At 34.1% G+C, this 20,339-nt stretch overlaps 3 protein-coding genes across 6 annotated transcripts; 1 reads left to right on the forward strand and 2 right to left on the reverse strand.

The window, feature by feature from the left end:
* Positions 1-223: 223 nt before the first annotated feature.
* Positions 224-3,621, reverse strand: LOC110424143 (Pentatricopeptide repeat (PPR) superfamily protein). The gene is made up of 6 exons (XM_021438653.2): positions 2,473-3,621; positions 2,246-2,367; positions 2,054-2,150; positions 1,784-1,927; positions 1,154-1,366; positions 224-1,015 (listed from the first exon to the last, which is right to left on the reverse strand). Exons 1-6 carry the CDS (start codon positions 2,530-2,532, stop codon positions 821-823), a joined length of 831 nt encoding a protein of 276 aa, XP_021294328.1. The 5' UTR covers positions 2,533-3,621; the 3' UTR covers positions 224-820.
* A 3,051-nt stretch (positions 3,622-6,672) lies between these two features.
* Positions 6,673-7,444, forward strand: LOC110424276 (protein S40-3-like). The gene has a single exon (XM_021438825.1). It carries the CDS (start codon positions 6,775-6,777, stop codon positions 7,204-7,206), a length of 432 nt encoding a protein of 143 aa, XP_021294500.1. The 5' UTR covers positions 6,673-6,774; the 3' UTR covers positions 7,207-7,444.
* A 5,381-nt stretch (positions 7,445-12,825) lies between these two features.
* LOC110424072 (5'-3' exonuclease family protein) lies at positions 12,826-19,466 on the reverse strand. Of its 4 annotated transcripts, none has more exons than XR_016351748.1 (15): positions 19,116-19,466; positions 18,308-18,427; positions 17,517-17,640; positions 17,263-17,400; positions 16,912-17,139; positions 16,515-16,691; positions 16,355-16,426; positions 16,139-16,262; positions 15,325-15,503; positions 15,182-15,236; positions 14,768-15,108; positions 14,627-14,678; positions 13,724-13,943; positions 13,445-13,629; positions 12,826-13,263 (listed from the first exon to the last, which is right to left on the reverse strand). XR_016351748.1 is itself a non-coding variant. In XM_089784861.1 (14 exons), the coding sequence occupies exons 1-14, from the start codon at positions 19,274-19,276 to the stop codon at positions 13,548-13,550; spliced, it is 2,073 nt and encodes a 690-aa protein (XP_089640987.1). In that variant the 5' UTR covers positions 19,277-19,466; the 3' UTR covers positions 12,826-13,547. The 4 variants fall into 4 exon arrangements, 2 of the variants coding, with proteins under 2 accessions (XP_089640987.1, XP_089640988.1); XR_016351747.1 differs by having other exon boundaries at positions 12,826-13,375; XM_089784861.1 differs by having other exon boundaries at positions 12,826-13,629.
* Between the last annotated feature and the right edge of the window lie 873 nt (positions 19,467-20,339).

A 20,339-nucleotide genomic window follows, 5' to 3' on the forward strand; every position in this document is an offset into this window, starting at 1 on the left:
ATCTTCCTCATACCTCAGAATATGCACTTACTCAGATCGTTAATTACTTAATTGTCAAAACTATATACTCCATGGCACTCTACAAGCAAGAAATATTGTTTCAAGTACATGCAACGTTCTAAAGAACACAAAAATCCTAAAAGCTGGTGAGAGAACCCCGTTTATGGCTCACACCAATGAACTACCAGAATCCCCACAAATGAAAGCACATAATGAATGCAGCTACTCCAAACAATCATTTACTGAAATTGAAAATTATTAAACACACTGCCTTAGCAGCCATTACAATCGTCATTCAACATCTGGTAGTCTGCCATCCTACAACTTTGTGATGACTACTACCTCACAGTCACAGGCATTCAAAGAAATTAACTGATTACCCCAAAATTCAAAGTAGAAACATTCTCTTCTACTAGAATTATATTTGTTGCAGCTTTATGAGTTTTAAAATCATTTGAATCACTGATGAGTACAAAACTATGTTTTAAACTAACAGTGAAAATTATTTTGGCCTCCCTCCCCTTTCCCCCTCTTTTCTGTTTTTTTCTTTGCTTTTAACCTCTGCACACATACCCCAGACAACTGAAGAACAGGCCCCCAACCTCTATGCTTAAATAGTAGGCACAACCCACCAGAAATGATGTAAATATTCAAATAACATTCAAGCGTGCGCCACTTATCATGGGGAAAGTGAATTAGTAGATGCCTTGTTGCTGCACCCATGAACTCATATTCCTACTTGGCAAGGCCCAATGCAATAGATATAGGCATCATATCATGCCATTGAATGCTAAGAGAGTGCCATTCAATAGATCAAACATCAATCTTCATCTGATTCATATCTTCTCACTCTGATACGCTCACCGTTAAAGTGAATGTACTTCCATTTACTCAGGTATCTTCTAAGAACCAACTTCTGCTTGTCTTCTTGGCCAAGTTTCTGAAAGGCACGGGCCACTTTTCTGACTGTGTTTTCATCTGGTCTTACACACAACTCCTCCATGTCTGCAAAAACCTACAAATGGAAAACTAAAACCTCAGAACCAAAGCATGTTTAGCTTATTTAGTATAAAATTCTCAAAAATAGAATAGGAGAGTTAAATAAAAACTGCAGAACCATTTTCCATGATATGTGAATTGGTGGATCACATACCTCAATTATCTTATCTTGCATGTTATGATGATCATATAAAGAGATCATCCTAGAAAACAATCGCTTTGAGATAGAACGGGTGTGTGTATGCAAAATCATGTTCCATAAGGATTCTGCCTCATCTACTCCCTTATCCATATCAAATGCCAGTAGAAGGGTGTCATATGTTCCCATCGTTGCCCCTTGGCCTTTGCTCAACATCCACTTTGCCACCTGAGCATCACCAAGTCTGTAAAATCCAATTTAGCCCCACACAAATACTTATGCAACTAAGCCAGCAATCACAACTTAAATTATAGGATTCATTCTGTATAACCATCGGTCAAACAGATTGAATCAGCAGAAGCACACCAACTAATTATTCCATGAATCTTTCTGCATGAGTAAAGTATAACTTTCTTTTGCATCACTCATTCCAGAAGATCTAAAATCAATAATGATGATACATGGCTATGTTAATATATACACACTGAAATAAAATTGAAGAATGTCTATATCGCAGGCTTACACATATTGAACTTGAACCAGCAAAACAAAGAAGGTATCCAAAAATAACAATTTATAAGCTTCCCTACATCAATGGTACCACTTCAGAACCCTTAAATACAGAATGCAAGAATACGAACATACTTGAATTACACGCAGCCATTGGCTCCTCTTCCTCAAAATTCGTAAAGCCTTAGCTGCTGCAATCAATGGGAACTCAGTCTCCCAAGCTGTCCATTTATCCAATGCTCCATAAACAGCCTCTTTCTCATTGGGAAGTTGAGAAATCTGCCCATTTTAACAAAACCAAAAACAACCACCAAACAGAAACAGGTTGCATAATTTTCTCTTCGAGTACTACATAATAAAGTGAAACAAAGCTCAGTAAAGTGAAAACGATGACAGTAAACTTACAATTCTAACAAGATTGAGAGCCTTCTGTCCTGAGCCAGCTGAATCTCTTTTCTTCCACAAGTGATGCTCATTCTTTCCCACCTTCTTCACTGGTTTCCTACACACTCAAATGATTTATGACTATAGGCATCTAACTTAACATTGGCATTCAATATTTTGATAAATTGATATCAAATTTTCAACAACACGCACTTCTCAACAGCCTCTGAAACGCTCAGTGATTGTTCACCCAACTTTTGGGAACACTTTACGTAGGAAATTCTGCAAATTGAAAACCCAGAATCCAATAACAAAGACACTTCATTTCTTCGAACCTGTAAAAGGAAAAATAGCAACTTTTGTCAATTAGAAACACTGGGTAAAAAAAAAGTGGCAAAAGGAAAAACCAATAATTCCTTGGAACTCTCAACTATATTAACCTTGTTTTCGGCCCATGGAGAGAGCGGATAACTTATTGAATGACCGCAACTAAAAGCCATGGATGCCTTTCTTCTTCATTAAAGAACCCACTTTGAGTTTTTGGCTTTGAACCAGTTAAACTATCACGCTTCAGTCTTTCAGACAGAACCGAGACAGGAACAGAGATGGAGGATTTCCTTTTTCTCTTTTCCTTTTTGTTTTTCTAAAGAATAATACTAATTGGGTTGGGCCATCTTCTTGAGAAGTGGTGAATGTTGGGCCGATGAAATTTCCTTAAAAAAAATAAATTCAATCTCTTTTTTCATTTTTTTTTTCCTCTTAGCCATCCGATAAGACATTTTTTTAGTTATTTGCACACAAGTAATCTTCCAATCTATTCATATTTTATATGTAAAAACACTTTTCATCATTTTTTTAAAAATAATTTTTAATATTTATTATCTTAATCAACATTAAAAGTTTATACTTGTAATAAGATCGAAATAGATGAAAAGTTTTATTGTCTAATCAAATGAGAGTAACATACACCAATTACATCCTCAAATAATCAATCTCTAACTTTAGTTGGAGGAGAATTAAAAGCTTGAAAATTTTTAGAAATCCTAAATTTTTCATTGATTATAAAATTTGTAACTCTATTTCTCTCTCGGAATATATGACAAATCCAAACTTCCTATTCTCCCTTGAGCAAATTGTGAATGCCTTGGACCAAATCTGAATCGAAGCATGGATGAGTATTCTAAGAAAAATTGCTTGGACCACTAGCTTGCTCTCCACTAGAAGAACAATCTTCCTAAATCCCAAATCCCATGCATAGTTTAAACCTTTGTATATCCCCAAAGCTTCACTTGATATGCAATACGTTTTCGCAATCGCATGGCATATCCACCTTTCCAATGACTAAGGGAGTCTCTAAGTACACCACTTATTGTTGATTGTTCACTAAAAGCTCAACAAGCACCATCAATATTAGGGGAAAGATATCTTCAAACCTTCTCTTGGTTATAGATTTATATTATTTTAATATATATATATATATACACACATAAATATATTTAAAGTACAACTTTATTTAATACTTTTTGTCAATTAAATTACACAAACAAATTGAATAACCATATGTTATTTAGAATAACCTTCACATATTTTTTTTTCTATTGGGCAAATGAAAAACATTAATCTTCCCTCCAATACCTTAAGAAATCTTCATTTATGTGTTTTGAACTAAAATTCTTAAAAACAAGAATAATCTTATCTGTGACAAGGTTTCCCTTCCTTAACAAACCTCTTAAAAGTACAAAATCAATGTACTTGCGGATAAGCAAGGAATAACTAGGGACAAGATAAAACCCAAACTTCTTCCAACCTTCACTTCCTAAAACCTTATCCTCCTTTTACTTCTTTTTGTTAAATTTGACTCGTGAATCGTGATGTTTGTAGCCACACTGTACAACAGTTTCAAAATTTAAGAGAAGATTGACCTTTTTTATTTGAAATAAATAACTTTAAACTCGTTCAAATTCCAAATACCAAATGGAACTCAATGTCGTGACACAAGCTCTCACGAACTCAAGAATTGAACCACGAATGAGATTGAAATCAATATCAGGAACTTCCATGTAACACAAAAAAAAAAAATCTAACAAGCATTGGCAAGAGTTATAAAAAAAAACAAAGGAAGAGAGCGACTTTTGAAAATCAACGGGTTAAGGTCTTTTTCTTTAAAAAGAAAAATTAATGGCCAACCAACTCTATAGATGTTGCTTTTCGATTGGAACTCACCTGATCCCTAAATTCCAATTTGCTTGCTTGCTCTAATTAGGGCTGTTTATCCCCAATTCCGTGATGAAATTCATGAGGCTTCGTGCTCTCTCTATTCTCCTATTCCTCCCCACTCTATTCGTACCAACATTCTTTTGATATCGAAGACAAAAAGGCGAAAGGGATAGATTTAGAACATTATGATTAGGTTTTTGATGACTCTTATAGCTCTTCTCTCTTTAATGTAAAACCTTCTCAAATGATATTTGTGCAATTATTGTGTTTATGTTAAAAGAAATAATATTTCTCTATTTATAATAAACAGACACGTAATAAACATGTAAATATTTTCAATTAAAAGCAAAAATCTCGATGAACCTCTTTATCATTAGTTTTTTTTTTTTTTTTAATTCATGTGCTTTTGTTTGCTTCTTGAACATCAACGTTCAAGACATTGTTATCTCCTTTAGAACTATGAATTCCCTTCACCCAATTATTAGCAACAAAATAATCTTTTTTTTTTATTTCTTACTGCAATGACTTGTAGGAAAAAAACTGTTGACGACGTGGCACCTAAGCGGACGGAAAAATGAGATTCCCCACCACCGGCGTCTCATGTTTGTTCGCAGCCGCAGTTGACGTCATTCGCTAGGTGGCTATATCTAAGTGGCTTGTCTTATTCGAAATCATTCGCAGGGGATAGATTAGGTGGACCTCACAAGCATGGGGGCCACCCCTCTTCCTCTGAGTCTTATGCGGAGCATGAGCCGTAGGATACGCCGAGCTGGTGGATTTATAGCTTTAATCTTACGCCCTTTCAGACTTTCACCCAATCATTGGTGTGAATGGTAATGGTTAAATGTAGCATTTCTGGGCTCGGTTCCGCCAAGCCACTTCCCCCTTCGGCTCGGCTTCTTCAGCCACATTTACCCTTTTTTTTGTCCCAAAGAAAATAATTTTGGGGAATTTATTAAAACCAATTGTGTGTTTCGTCTTCTTGTTGGCAAAGCAATGATCTGTACATTTGTTTATATATAATTATAATTAATCCTTCTAATTTTAATATTTATATATTTTTAGTACTAAGTAAATTAATAAAGAATAAATTGCACATGAAGAGAATTGACTTAGACTTGGTGTTTTTCTTTTAAAAAAATTATATTATTTTTTTTACATTTAATTTCACATAATTATTAACCTTTAATGAAAATGTAAGCATTGTTATGAAGAAAATACACTGCAAAAAAATCTCTAATACTTGTATTGAATATCATTTCATCATCATCAAAACAAGTCAAGAAAATTGAATTTTGTTACTTCATGATTAGGAGAGTATGTTGATACAATTACAAAAGGAGACTTTTCTTTGCCATATAAATGTTTAGTCAAGATGACACCATTTTTCTCAAGTGTAGCCATGTAGGGAGGGAATCTCTTCCCTTAATCACGACATATCATCATCAAAATTTAGCAATCCTAACACATCTCCAAGTTCCAATTAACATTTGTCCAGGGTCCCAAAGGCAGAATGCAGGACCACAAACCAAATAGAGTACAAACATTTAAGAACTCTAAGGAAATTAATTATCCCTTTCTTTGAATCATAACTAAAGCATTGGAAACCTATGGAAAAAAAGGTCAAATTTTGAAATCAAAGCCAAACCCAAATAGCTTGTTTTTAGAAGTTCCAATATAGAATCCAACTGAATAAGAAAAGCATATAATTAATCAAATATTGTGTGGGAAAAATAAGACAAAAAATAATTTAAAAAAAAACGAAAAAGGCTGAGCCAATTTAGTCAAGTCAAGAAATTAGCTGAAGAAGCTACACAAAGAGAAAGCCGTGAGCCACAAGAAAAGGAAGAGATCAGAGAAGCCTTGTTTTAGGCAGCCGACTACATAACTTACACAATTAGAAAAACATAGGCACAAGCTAGACACAGAATCGCATAATCAACCAAATATAAAAAAATGGGAAAACGTTAAATTGTGTATTATTTATTATCCTCTATTGCATTAAAATAAACAAGATAAAATTGTTTTTAACATTTGATTTGTCTATCAATTATACCATTATATATATATATATATATATATATATTTGTATACCATTATATATTTAGTTTAACATAAGGATTAATTTAATCATTTTTTAATTATAATATTTATATTTTTGAATATTTTAATTCGATCAAATTTAACTATTACGATGGAATAAGAATATAATAATAATAATAATAATAATTAAATAATTTGGGCGAAAAAATACAACACTTGGAAGAGAAATAGACATGTAAAAATAAGTTTATTATGTATATAGGAAAGCGGGGACCGCACTCAACGCCTTTTAGATGACGCCATCTTTTCTCAAACACCAACACATAAAAACAATCAATGGTGTACTCGCTACGATTTAGATTCTCTCCTATAAATACCCTTTCTTTTCCCTTCAATTCCCCCTCACTGTTCCATTCTCCTTGAGACACTACTTTCCTCTGGGCCTTCGTTCTACAATCTAGTCCGACTCCCCGTTTTTGTCCATGGCGGAGGAAGAATTCCAAGAGTCCGAGGTAATCTTTTCCGACAACAGCAACCACTACAGCACGCATGACGAGGATGATGACGGGTGCTTGGATTACAGAGGATTCTCCAAAAACGGCCGTGTTTCAGCACGTAACAGTAACAACAAGTCCAAGAAAAACACCAAGAAGAAGAAGATAGCCAGTTCGCTTCCTGTTAATATTCCGCGGCATTGTGAGGATGCTCTTTTCCATTGTGGTGAAGCCGATGATTTCGAGGAAGAGGAAGACGACGAAGGAGAAATAGTGCCGCCCCATGTGATATTAGGCAGGAGAATTGCTGGGAAAATGGCGTTCTCGGTTTGTACTGGCAATGGAAGGACGCTTAAAGGAAGGGATTTGAGTCAAGTCCGGAATTCAGTTCTTAGAATGACAGGATTTTTGGAAGCATAAACATGGTCAAATCCTTTTTCTTTCTTCTTTTCACTTCTTTTGGTTTCCATTTCAGAATTCAGAAATGAAATGTGACAAAATTGCTTTCCTTTGCTATTGTCTAGGCTCTTTTTTTTAGGGGGAGAAGTACCTTGGAATTCTCAATTTCTCATTGTAACAGAAAAAAAAAGAAAAAAATGGCAATTATCTACAGTAACACATAATTATTGCTGAGTTTCAACAAAACTCTTTGCTTAAACTTTTTGGTTTCTAGTTAAATATTAGTTTCCGTGTAATGATTCAATTTCTTTGCTTGGAGGTTTTGTTTTAAGGAACATGCTGCAAAATTCCTGCTTGGTCCGGCCCTGTGTGGCTATTAGGATATTTGGGGGTTAGGCAGCTGCGGCACCTCCCCCAAAAGAAGAAAAAAAAAAAAACAGTGTCGGAGTCTTTGTCTTGACATTGGACGTAGCCCCAACAGGAACAGCTGGGTTTTGTTGCTGGGAAAGAGAGAGAGAAAGACACTTTCGCCAGACTTAAAAGCAGAGATGATAACCAGGTTCATGCCCCACGGGTTTAATGCAAAAAAGAAAAAAACCGATATTTTCTTACAGTATCTAGCTTCTCATCGGAAGGCAGGCAGGCTACCTGTTTTTGACAAATCTACAGCCTTTGCTAGAAGACTGTATTATCCTTTGTTAGCCAGAGATGCAAACCAGTAAATTTTAGTATATCCTGTAGGGACTTACTTTAATATATAGGATATAGGCTCTTTTTGGGATGATATAGGCACAATAATTTGGGCATGTGGATTTTAATTATTCCTTATTAAACAAGATACGAATAGTTGCTAATTATTAGTACTATTATTTTTTTTCCCTTTTAATTTATTGCAATGACAAACATGAGAAGTAGGGCATTAGCCAGAGTCAAGTAACCCCTTTTAGGGATCTCCCAAAAACTATGTGAATACCGGAATTTTGGGATCGATCAAACTTTATTCGCCGTCTGCAGCAATTGTGGGTAAGGGGCCGGTTTTAGATGAAGTAGTTTTCTTTATTGCATTCATGAGGAATAAAGATGTCCTTGCCATTATTTTGCTGTAAAGTGGAAAATTGTACGAAGGTTCAAGTTTCGAGAGTTCGATGAGTTGCAAAATTAAGTGCTTTTCCCCTTACCCACATTCATGCATATTCAGCAGAAGAGGTTATCATTACATATCAACAAAAGGGGGAAGCTTGTTTCTTTTTCTTTTAGTTTATTTTTTGTAAAATGAACCTTCTTTGGTAACCCTGTGATCACATGTTAATTAATGACTTGTTCATATAGTTCATTAAACCAAAACGTTTCTGTTTTATTAATACTGTTCATGCACATGTTCAACTCGTCTAGTTATTGCCAACCTTATTGCAAATATTCGTCCTTGATACTTTAGTTATATTAAAGAAAGCTTTGTTACCTAATAACAATGCTTCTCCTTTTTTTAATTTCTCCTTTTGGAAACCAAGCTTACATTAGCTTCGATAGAATGGTTATTCAATATGGCTCAAATTTTGTACACATGTGAAGCTTGTTCAGCTAGGTGCATTATGTGCACATAATTGCGGGGGTGCCATTGTTTTTTCGGTAATCTTCCTTTTCAAATACCAAAAGCTCCCAAGCAAAGCCTCTTTCTAATTATACCCAAAAAGAATTGGGGATGGGGAAAAATGCCTGTGTTGTTGGTTAAGATTGTCTAACCAGTTTAGGTAAATGGATATGACAGCCCACATTGCATGCACATGCAATTGGTATGCAAAGTAAAATTGAAGCTTTTGTTTCCCTTAATAATCGGGTCATATTCTCTTAAGATAGTAGGACAGCAACCAAGAGCAGAGTCTAAAAAGTGATGTGAGTAGGCAGTATTTACCTTTTAATTTTTAATTTTTTTTATTTTTATAAATATAAAACTATTACTTTCATAATTATAATTTAATCACTTTTTATTCAAAATCTTAAATTCACTATTGACAGGATCATTATACAAAATCAAAATGAAGTTCAAGGAACTATTCTCAACAGTGAAAAATCCTGTTCTATCTAGTCTACCCGTGTGCTTGGCCAGGAAACACCCAGCTAAAATTAAAAGGGGATTTTCTATATATGCCTCAAGTTAAAGACTGATCTAATTATATTTTAATTTAATGATGAGAATTCAGGGTGCCGTGTACATTCCATAAATATAAAAATATTTGTATCTTAGTTTACCAAAAAAAGAAAACTTAAGCAAAGTTTGATTTATTCCAGGTGTTTATATTTGCTTGTTGGTTTGGAGATACTAACGCGTAACGAGTCTAAATTAGATTACAATAAATATAGGAAGTAACAACGTTTTCAACAGGAAATCAGATTGGCCGTCGTATACCAATTAAAGTCCTTGAATATTTTTGGGGCCTTTTGTAATTAAAAGATGAGATAAATCTAAAATGAAAAACATGCTAAAAATTAAAATAGCATTGATTCCGATATCCCCATGTGCAATAAGCATACATACACATTATTTCCCAAAATATTTAAATATTTATTGCTCAAAAGATAAAATCCCAATATGTTCTTATGATATTAGATAACCGACACATGCATGTTTGTTGGGCAAAATGTAAAATGTTTTGAGATTGGGCATATGCTATCTTCTTTCATTTAGCTTATTAACAAAATATATAATATAAAATCAAATTATATCATCTCACTCTTCATTATATATTAAGATTTTTAGTTGTAATCTTCTTACCTTCTTCACTGCAATCTCAATTTTCCATGAAAAGAAAATAAAATAGTATCAAGTTAAATCCATAAATAAATTATTTTTCTACGGATAATTCATAAATATATTAATATTATCAATTATATAGTTTTTAAAATTTTTGACTATTAACATTGTCGGATAATATTTTCAGGGACAGATTTTCTTATAAAGTTTTTTGTCAAAAAATCATTAAAAAATTAAATTTTTTGTGATTTTAATTAAAATCATTACGTAAGTAAAATTCAATTATCATAAAACATTGAAAATTCCACATTATAAATATGCTCCCCAACCATGAGACCTAATAATGTTTACTGCATATAATTAACTTGCTACTATCATCCTTGTTGTTTAGGTTTTTATTTTCCTTTTCCATTTTAAGTAATAACATCATTATTATGTTACATATTGCATATCATCCTCTTATCTAATTCTTTGTCACAATTCTGGATAACAACTAATTAGGTGGAATCGCTTTCCGATCCCACGTGTTAACAATTGTGGCTAAAAATAAATCAAACTTTTTATAGCAAATCATATGGTTTTGATTAAAATATATAACATTATAAAGTCAATAATTAAATTCTGGATTGGGATAGAAATTGACAACGAAGCCACGTGTGGTGCACGAGGTTCTCGTGAATTATCCGGTGCAACGTGTCAGGACAGTGACGAATTTGTCAGAAAAGAGAGAGCCAACCATATTGTCAGACCATCACACCGGTGACGTGGACCACATCACAGCCGTAGATTCTTTGGAACTCGATTTTTAGGTCAGAAAGATTATGATCCTTGATTAATATTTTAATTTATTTTAATAATATGAACTTAATTAAAAATCATTCATTAATTCTCTGGGTTGTGGGTTTGCTTTGTCCAAAGAAACACGAGGTTAGGCCATGGAGGGAAGAGAAAACGAAATCATCAAGTCAATTAGTAGAAAAATGTTAAATAATTAATGAAGACTTCTTCTCTGCTCAAATTAAATAATGTGGACCTAACAATGTGTGGCTGTTGGGATGCAAAAATTGGATTTGTTTTGCAAAGCACTTAAATATTTAAAGTTGTCAAATCCAATGCCATAGGAACAGAAATTGAAATTGAAAATTCTTATAAAATTACAAGTTTTTGAATAAGGGTCTTTGTTAATTAGTACATTTTTTATCATATTAGATAACATTTTTTAATATATTAAAATTTATTATATTTAATATACAAATATTATTAAAAAACTCTTCAAATAGAGTTGTCAACGGATAAAGTACTTTGTAATTTATTCAAATCCTATAATTATCAAATTATTTTTTAAAATTTTTACCCCAACTTGAATTTTAATACATTGTTAATTGTATAAAAAATTAGTAATATATTCACCATACCTTTATAACTACCCAAACCCGTTTAATAACTTTGTAATTAAGTTAATTATTGATGGTTGCTTCAACCAATTTATAAATATTAGAGTCTGCATGGTTATCTGCTCGATCGAAGAACCTCATCATTTTCAACAATTACTATACAATCAGTTGAGTGTTGCATTATGGGGTAGCAAATTCTAAAGCAAAAAGCTAAAGAATCCATTTGTAAAACAATTCCCATTGAAACATGTTCATTTCAATTTCAATGCAAAGAGGGAAAAAAAGACAAAGGGAGTATTTGTATGGATTACCATTTCACATTGAAACAACTTCCAATTTTTCCAGAAAGCCAGAGAAGACTTAGCCAAGGTAGGAGGAGGAAGATGCTTTTTCAATTCCACAAGAATAATAAACCTTGGGGCTAATGTGCCTATACTCGTAGCAGTCGTTTTCAGAAACGTTGCTTTCACCCCAAAGAAAGCAAAGAAATATATATATAGAAATTCCCAATGATTTCATATGGTCAACTAAATTAGGATAAAGATAATTGACACAAAACCGAGAGAGATACGTGTTGCAAAGACTTCCTTGTTGTTTGGGTTACTGAATATAATTGGAGTGCACCGGAGGAAGCATTTCGATATACTTTAACGTGAAGGTTTTGATTAGGACATGTCATACGAAGATGTCCAATCGGGGAAGGTGGGTTTTAGAGGCCCTGTTGTAACCAAACTGCCAACCTTATCCTTGCTGGGTTGGTGAAGGATGGTAGAAATGTTTTTTTTTTATTCTGTAAATGTTTGATCCTAAATCTAACTGTATGAATAAGAAATTAGGATCCCGATTCTTGAGGAAAACTATTGCTTATGGCACATGCATACAAAATATTCCTCCCCTTGATTACTTGACTTTGGCTTTGAACAAGTAAAAATTGATAACCCTCGATTCTCTGTTTGAGAGTTAAAAATCGATTAAAATATTTTAATTTATGTTTAATGTTAGGGATTATTTACCCATGGTTTACCTTACTTCCGAACTCTACCAATTGACACCAAAACTGCAAACCCGGTCTTCCTGATTTTTGGAACATAAGCAGCAGATGACCACTAACACGAGAATAAGATGATCAAAGCCTAAATGGTGAGATTACTGAAATGAATCTCTGCCATGTCAGAGCTTATGGAATGTGGACCCAAGTTTCAGTTTCCGTTTATTTTGCCTGCTCTGATTGTCATTGCCTTCATTTTAAAGTAGCTGCCTGCCTACTTGTGGCAGCTCATCTCCCCTTTTATCAAAACTGGAAGTTAACGGCTGCCTCTCGTCAGCCCCTTGCACTAATCACGTTACCATGGACCAACATGAGGATTCAATCACACGAAATTTCTTTAGAAACTCACAAGCATCCATAATTTTCTGGATATTACAGCTCATTATGATGAGTTTAATGAAAAAAAAATCTCTCTATAAAAACTTGGGGTAAACAATGAGGCAGTAGAATAAGTAGTTCCAAGAAAATAATTACGAGACCAAAAAGCAACATAATGTAGCAGAGGAGAGAGAGAGAGAGAGAGAGAGGGAGGGATCAGATGGTGGCTTGGTTACATAATCACACCAAACAGAGCTCCTTTGGGGAGAAAAAGAAATCACTTGCCATGGTAAGCCTCAGGATCGAACCAGAATGTTATTTTCATGATTAAAAGCCACTACAACCCTTCATAATCTTTCCTATGGTATTTCAACAACAATCAATGCATACAAAATCATTGATCTTTCAGCATCTGTAGTTCAAAGCATCCCATAAACAAAATATGTTGCCCCTCAAAAATATTCTAGATTCAGATTTTAGACCACAGATTTTTTTATCCATAATGCGAGTTTAATGAACAATAACAATTACAAAACCAATGCTGTTGGCAGTTTCTTCAATCAGGAGCTCTGTATAAATGAAGAAAAAATAGTACACTCTTAACATCTTTTCTTAAACGGACAGTACATGTGCTGGCTGCAATTCAATTAAAGTCCTCAGCAGTCCAAAATCATGGGTCTCCTGAGACCAGAATTTCTAAAAATTAAAGCCATTGCAAAGAAAACAAGAATGAAGGTGAGAGTCACTTACAATCTCAAAAGATGAATGGACTTCAGAGCATCAACAGCCATGGAAGCAGAAGATGTGAATGCTCAGCCCACAACAAGTTCTGCACTTCTAAAAATTACCAAACTCAAAATCTGCGTGATGCTAACGTGGCCTTCTTGTTTTTTGGTACATAAGCAAACTGGCCAAGATCCACAGCTGCAGATGACCTTCAATAGATAGAAACCAAGTTGTAACTGATGAATGCTGGGAATATATCCTATAAGTGCAATTAACTACAGGATAGAGCTTAAGCCTATTTACCTATTGGTACATGTGTTCCGAGCATCTTTAAGAGGGGCTCGAAGACCGCTAGCACGTGAACCAGGTGATGAAAATCTAAATGATGATATTACTGAAACAAATCTTTCCATGGATTTCTCTGCTATGTCAGAGTAATGGCCTAAATGTGAAATGTTAGATCCAAACTTTGCCTCTGCAGCTTTTGTCTCCATAAATGTTGCCAGATTAGGGTTGCAATGACCTACAAATAAATAAATAACAGTAAAAGCTCTTATCTTTTGTGCTAAAATTGAACCATTACGGGAATATAAATCAGTACTAAGCAAAACTAGTTTAGTTTATCAATCATGGTGAACATGGCATATGAATGTTCAATATCCTTAATTCTGTATTGATGGGTAAACTCATGAACCTTAGTATATGAATGCCATTTGCAGTCCCGAAACCAACCATTTTAGAGGGGAAGCTGAAGGGATAAAATGACAGTAAATGCACACAATCCAACTTGACCATCATATTTGACAGCAATCTTATTAGCATTATTATTGGTGAAGCAAAAACCTAACAGCAGCAATACACTCAAGCAATATGAATATATGTTTCCAACTTCAGCACAATGGTATGATAAATAAGCTTCCAAAGCAAACACAATGAGATATGAAATGACATAGAAATTGGACCGAAAACTAAGAGTATGACGGAAAAGGGAGGAAATGAATGGATAATATTAGAAAAATGAGCATCAATTCTAATGAAAAATGAGCATGCTGGTCTATTGATTAATAGTTTTAAAGTCAATAAAGTAGTTTTAAGCATCAATCCATTAGTCAGATTCACTGTGACAAAAAGATCACCACATCAGCTGGCAAACCAACTTTCAAGAAAATATATAGTTCATTAAGAGCCTTTCTGATTAATGCTTACCATTATCATCACGGGATGCACCCATGTAGATTTGCTTCGGATTCACATTTTCCTGATAAAGCTAAATAATTTTAGACAGAAATAGAAGAAAATGGTAGCTTGAATTATAAAACCAGGAAGAAGAGAAGTGAAAGGACTGACTGTTTCAAGACATTCTAGTGAGGAGTTCTTCCTTTTTAAAGTCATTCCCTTAAAATAGGTATTTCCATAACCATCAGGATTGCCACTCTCAGGCATGTCATTGGCAATACCATCCTTGCTACAAAATTTTCCTTGTTTATCTTCCAGATCATTCTCATTATGTTGCTTATTCTGAAAGTAATGACTTTTTACGATGACCTTTCTGATCTCTGTTATTGTTTTGCTTTTCACTGCATCTAGGACAATACTACAATCATGCTCCTTACGTGAAGTTGGAGAAGGTCCATGTATTGACTGGTTGGATTCTAGTGGCAATGCATGGTCAGGGCTTCTCATCTCATCTAAATTCATGAATGCACAAAGTAAGCGTTAACTCATCATAGAATTATAAATCTGTTAAGCATATATCCTTACCAGGGCTTGGAGACTCTGAACACTCAGGAAGCTTGGAATTAAAACCATTTTCTGCCTGCAGAAATTGAGGCAGAAAGCATAAGAATATTGACAACTATTTAAATGAAATAAAATTTGTTGTAACTCTCGCTGGCATCACTTACTGAGTTGTTAGTATTTTCAGAGTCAGGTGAAGGTGACAACAAGGTATCAATTTCACAACAAGAATCCTCCGCAATAATGTGTTCCTTAGGACTGATAGAAGAATCAGCAACCGGACTTGAATGCTTAGGTGATACCCGAGGGGCCCTGAAGGTTCTTTTTGCTTCAAGAGATGCAAAGCCTTTTGGTGCTAAGGAATGACAATAAATAAAGACAAAGAAGAAAGAATGAATACAGAATCCACCCTGCTGAAATAAATGGCTAGAAAGGCAATCAGGTGTAACTATTAAGTCATTCCTTTATATGATTATCTGGCTTTGTCACTGTCATACACTTTAAAAATTCATTGGATCCTCTATCATTTTTGTCCCAAACTCTCAATGCTATCCAGCCTTCTACCACACCCTTTTCTGTCATAATGGCACTTGCTTTTCCCTAGACCCCGCTATTTGTAATCCTTTTGGAAGAATCAAATAGATTTCTTGAAACATGGAAAGTGAGCAAATAAACACATAGTAAGGAGGACAAACAGAAAGTTTGTCAAATTTGCTAGAAAATAGACACACAGTGGGAAAGGTCATATAAGCAGAGTGTAACACAGAAAAAGAAACTGTCTAATTTTCCTCGCAGACTACTAAAATGCCTGAGGAATAACTTCTCTACCCTGAAAGATGACCCACTTGCTCATTCTTTTAAAGTGTAAAACAACCTAGATTGCTTCATGATAACTGAAAAATGCTTATTCTATCTCAATAATGTAATTATTTTTTCCTACAATATGCCATAAATCAAAGAGAAATTAGCATCAGTGGATACAGAAATAGTTTGTCAGGAGATTCTTTTGCACAGGCAAATCTAGCTTTTTCCTTTCACTCTCTGGTTTAAAACTTTTGATGTGTAAATTTCTGTCAAGCACCAGCTGAGAACTATTGCTCACACCCTGTTAAAGAAGACCAAGAATTCAAGAATAAATGCTCTTATCGGGAATGATGAAAGTAAAAAATAGAACTAAACAGTAGACAGAGCAATTACTTGAAATGGCATTTGCGTAAATGGATCAAGATCACCTCTTGCTATGCCTTGAGCTATATGTTGGGGTATCAGTGTATTCCAAATTAAGGTTTATCAAATGTTTGTCAATAAAGGCAGCAATCAAAAATATTTTCACTAATTGAACAATTTCTTCAGGATATGGGCCTAAAAAGTCCAAATCATCACCAATGTTGTCAGATATGTCAGATAAATGTACAACATCTTCAATGATTGGATCATAGACTCGTTGGTGCTGAAAGGTAAATATTGCTCTCTTGAATAATTCTTCATAAAGAGGGGGAATGGAAACAGAGCTGTACCTCAGGTGCTTAATCACCTGAAAAAAAGTATCAGATCATCACCAAGTGTACAACAGAACTTATTCCAACCACTGACCATTGACAGAGACATGAAGAATTAGTATAAGCAAAATATGCATGAATCGCTTAAAAGAATTGCAAGCCTTTACCATAATTTTCCCTTGTTAAGAACAGCTTTCTTTGGTTTATGTTGTTAAAGATATTCAATCTATACGGAGTATTCATGATGGCACTCACCTTGTCATAGCTTTTGAACTTTTTCATAAGTGCATGGGCCCTTTTTAGGCCCATTCCTGACAGTGACTGCAAATAGTCACAACCACTCAGAATGCACATCTCAAGCAGCATCTGTTTAGTGAATCCAGCAAAGCTCAGCTCCTTGTTTTGCTGTATCATGGAAGACTTAAACTCAACACCTTGCCCAAACTTGTCCATTTTAAAGATAACCTGCAATACATAAAAGGACTGTAACACTTTAGATTCATAATAGTGAAACTAAAAAAAGCAGAAAATCAAGTAACTTTTCATTGCAAACATGAGAGAGATTGTAGTTTGAAGTTCAGAATAATCAATAGATACACAACTCACTCTAGGACAGCCAAAGGGTATGAGATCAGAGTCCTCAGTGATAACTGCATCAACCTGCTTGCTGATAGCCAAGAAAGTCATTTGCGCATCAGCCTCATAAGGGGCCACAACAAAACATACATTCTCCTGCCTCAGGACCTTCCACAGACAACCATGTCAACAGAGAAAGCAAAAACAGTATAATATAAAAAGGAGTCTTTAAAGATTGATTCCTTCTAGAAAATTTAAGATCTCTTTCATAATACATTTCTTACCACAATTAGTTCATGTGCAATTGAAGGTGAAATGTCAACCGCCTTTTGGTAGCACTCATAAGCAGCAGCAGAATTTCCATAAGACTCATGCTCGATGGCTCGTGCAAGATTTTCCTTCCTAGCTCTGCATTTATGAGACATGAAAAATTTCTTTAGTCCACAATACTCATTCGAAGATCAGACCAATCCACTGTAGAGTCCATGTATATTGTGTAAAACTAGCCCCTGACACCTAAACTAGAGAGAGAGAGAAACAAGGGGGGGATCACAATAGAGAACAACCAAAAGGCAGGTTGACTTTGTACATTCTTAAATAGACATGAGGTTGGCTGGTATGAAGGGGAAGTGCTGTGAACCAATCACAGCACATTAGTGAATTCCTTACATGAAGCAATATGATGAAAAACATAGATTCTCTCAAAGAGGTTTCAAGTAACACTGCCTATCCAAACCCTGGCCTCAGGCTTATATCACAACCATGGAGTCACAGTGACCCAAAATTTTTGCTCTATCAGAACAAGAATGATCAGTAAAAACAATTTATGAACCTGGTGAATACTGAAGCAGAGCTATATGCACACCAAAGTACGTCAAATGTACGTTAAATATATAAATCTTGATCCCTGTAATAGATAGGCAGCTAGCAAAAGACGACAATGCCATGTAAATTAGGACTACAACTTCTTAAATAGTTTACCTATTTCCTTAGTTGAATAGCAAGGCAAGACAAATTTATATTTATATTAAATCCAAATCAAATTTAGCATTTTTAAAAAAGATATTTAACAAACCTAGCACGCTTGTTCTCTTGTTCAATCTTCATTGGTAGAAGGCCTCCATCAAAGACAAGAACAGGTTTAACACCATAATGTCGCAGCAGATTTACCCTATGCATGCAATACTCAATGTGCCTATAGGATCAGAAATTAATGCACCCATGTTAGAATGAAAAAAAGCAGAGGAATAAATCTTCCCTCCATCCGTGTGTTCTTTCTTCATCCATCAATTTTTTTTTTTTGAAAAGCTTCTTCATTAATCATTAAACAAGGTGAAACTAAAATATGGATGGTTTGATTTGCCATTAAATGGGAACTTAATAAAACACTCAAAAAGTATGCTTTTCCAATAAATAAACCCTTCATAGATACACTTTATTATGCCCATTGATTATTTGGAAAAATATACAATATTTTACCAAACCATAAATTCCAGAAAACCCATTTCTCTTTTACCGTTAAACTTCCCTAAATTAAGAAATATAAACTGAAATCATCAGCAAAGAAATTACTCCACAATAACCCATTTTAGCAGTAGAAGAAAAATAAAGAATATATACAGAGGCATGCTTTTGATCATTTTAGAAAAAACCCATCACCCAAATAACCCAAATTGATAAAATTTTAATAATTTTCACCTGGATGAGGCAAACCTAAAGAAAAAGAGGGCAACGTCTTCAAGACAGCAGCATCATTGAAATAATACACATTACCTTATTTCATCCAAAACCTGGAAATCCCCAATGAAACAACCCACAAACAGATATTCACTGGCTGTGCCTGTGCATTTATAGGGTATAAAGAAAGAGAGACAGAGAGGGACCTGGAGGTGGGTAATCCTTTGCAGAGCTCAGTGCTGCAAGACAAGGCGCCTTTGTGGAGCCAAGAATAGGTATCAATGGCCACACTACAGCCCTCAAGATCCTTGATATGGATTGGTACCATTATTGATTTCAATAGAGGCAAAAGCCCTTGTATCCCCATTCCTCTTCTTCTCTCTGAATCAGCTTGGATTTCGGGGGCTAGAATTTGTAACAGTACAGAGTGAAGACTGAAGACCAGCGTCTTAATCTTGCTCTCGGGACATCGTATTTGCAGAGAAACGAGAAAGATTGGAGGTTCCGATGTTGCAGAAGAAAGTATTAAAGGCCAAATTTTTGGGCGGGAAGAATTGGTGGGATGATTTCATGGGTCCCATTTCTGTGGATCAAACAAACCCAAAAGTACCCTTTATTTTACTGGACGAATAGTCAAACAGTCCGGCATATTACTAAGGTATAAACTTATTTTGATGGACCCCTAGTCTTTTTGAAAATTTATGAATTATTTTAAAAATTTTAAATAAATTCTTATTTTTTATTTAAAATTTAAACAAAGTGTTGTATTTTTAATTAAAATTATATTTGTTATTTTACATTCATATAATATTGACAAAAAAATAAAATTATTACATTAACACGTAATTTTATTACACATTACTATTCATTGGGATATATCATTATGTTACATAATATAAAATTAATAAATATTATTTTAATTAAAAATAATTAATCCATTGTTAATAATAAGATTTTTTTATATCAAAATACAAGATAAAAGCTTATGCAAACACAATAAAAATAATAATTTAAAATAATTCAAAATTTTTTTAAGATATTATGTCTTTATTTAACAACATTTATTTAATTCTTATATTTCGTCCATTATTATACTATATCATAGACATTGGAAAATGGTTGTAATTTTGAAAATCAGATTTTTGTTTTCTTATTACTTTAATTCCTCACATAAAACATTTAAATACCAAAAAAAGAAAAATGTAAAGAATTAGCATAAGATTGTTTATTTTTTGTGTATAACAAATACATACTAAGTTATAATATATGGAAGATGACTGGGGAATGTAGTGAGAGAAAGAAGGAAGAGAACACATGGATGACATATACATGTTATTCCTTATTTTGTGATAAGCAAATAACTTTATTAAGAAGAAACAGCACATTTTCCCCAACCCCAAAGATATTTGGTTTTCCACTTCGAGGTTTGT

This window comes from Theobroma umbraticum, unplaced genomic scaffold (genome assembly GCF_002168275.2).
Source record: "Theobroma umbraticum cultivar Fairchild unplaced genomic scaffold, ASM216827v3 scaffold_204.0, whole genome shotgun sequence".
NCBI lineage: Eukaryota > Viridiplantae > Streptophyta > Magnoliopsida > Malvales > Malvaceae > Theobroma > Theobroma umbraticum.

Bases quoted from the DNA above. Each gene is read 5' to 3' on its own strand.
- LOC110424276 (XM_021438825.1), top strand. From the start codon at position 6,775: ATGGCGGAGGAAGAATTCCAAGAGTCCGAGGTAATCTTTTCCGACAAC.
- LOC110424143 (XM_021438653.2), bottom strand. From the start codon at position 2,532: ATGGCTTTTAGTTGCGGTCATTCAATAAGTTATCCGCTCTCTCCATGG. The intron at 2,368-2,472 runs GTTAATATAGTT...TTCCTTTTACAG, and splicing joins CTCCATGGGCCGAAAACAAG to GTTCGAAGAAATGAAGTGTC. The intron at 2,151-2,245 runs GTGCGTGTTGTT...TTGAGTGTGTAG, and splicing joins GTTTCAGAGGCTGTTGAGAA to GAAACCAGTGAAGAAGGTGG.
- LOC110424072 (XM_089784861.1), bottom strand. From the start codon at position 19,276: ATGGGGATACAAGGGCTTTTGCCTCTATTGAAATCAATAATGGTACCA. The intron at 15,237-15,324 runs GTAAGTGATGCC...CAATTTCTGCAG, and splicing joins CTGAAAATACTAACAACTCA to GCAGAAAATGGTTTTAATTC. The intron at 15,109-15,181 runs GTAAGGATATAT...TCATGAATTTAG, and splicing joins TTCAGAGTCTCCAAGCCCTG to ATGAGATGAGAAGCCCTGAC.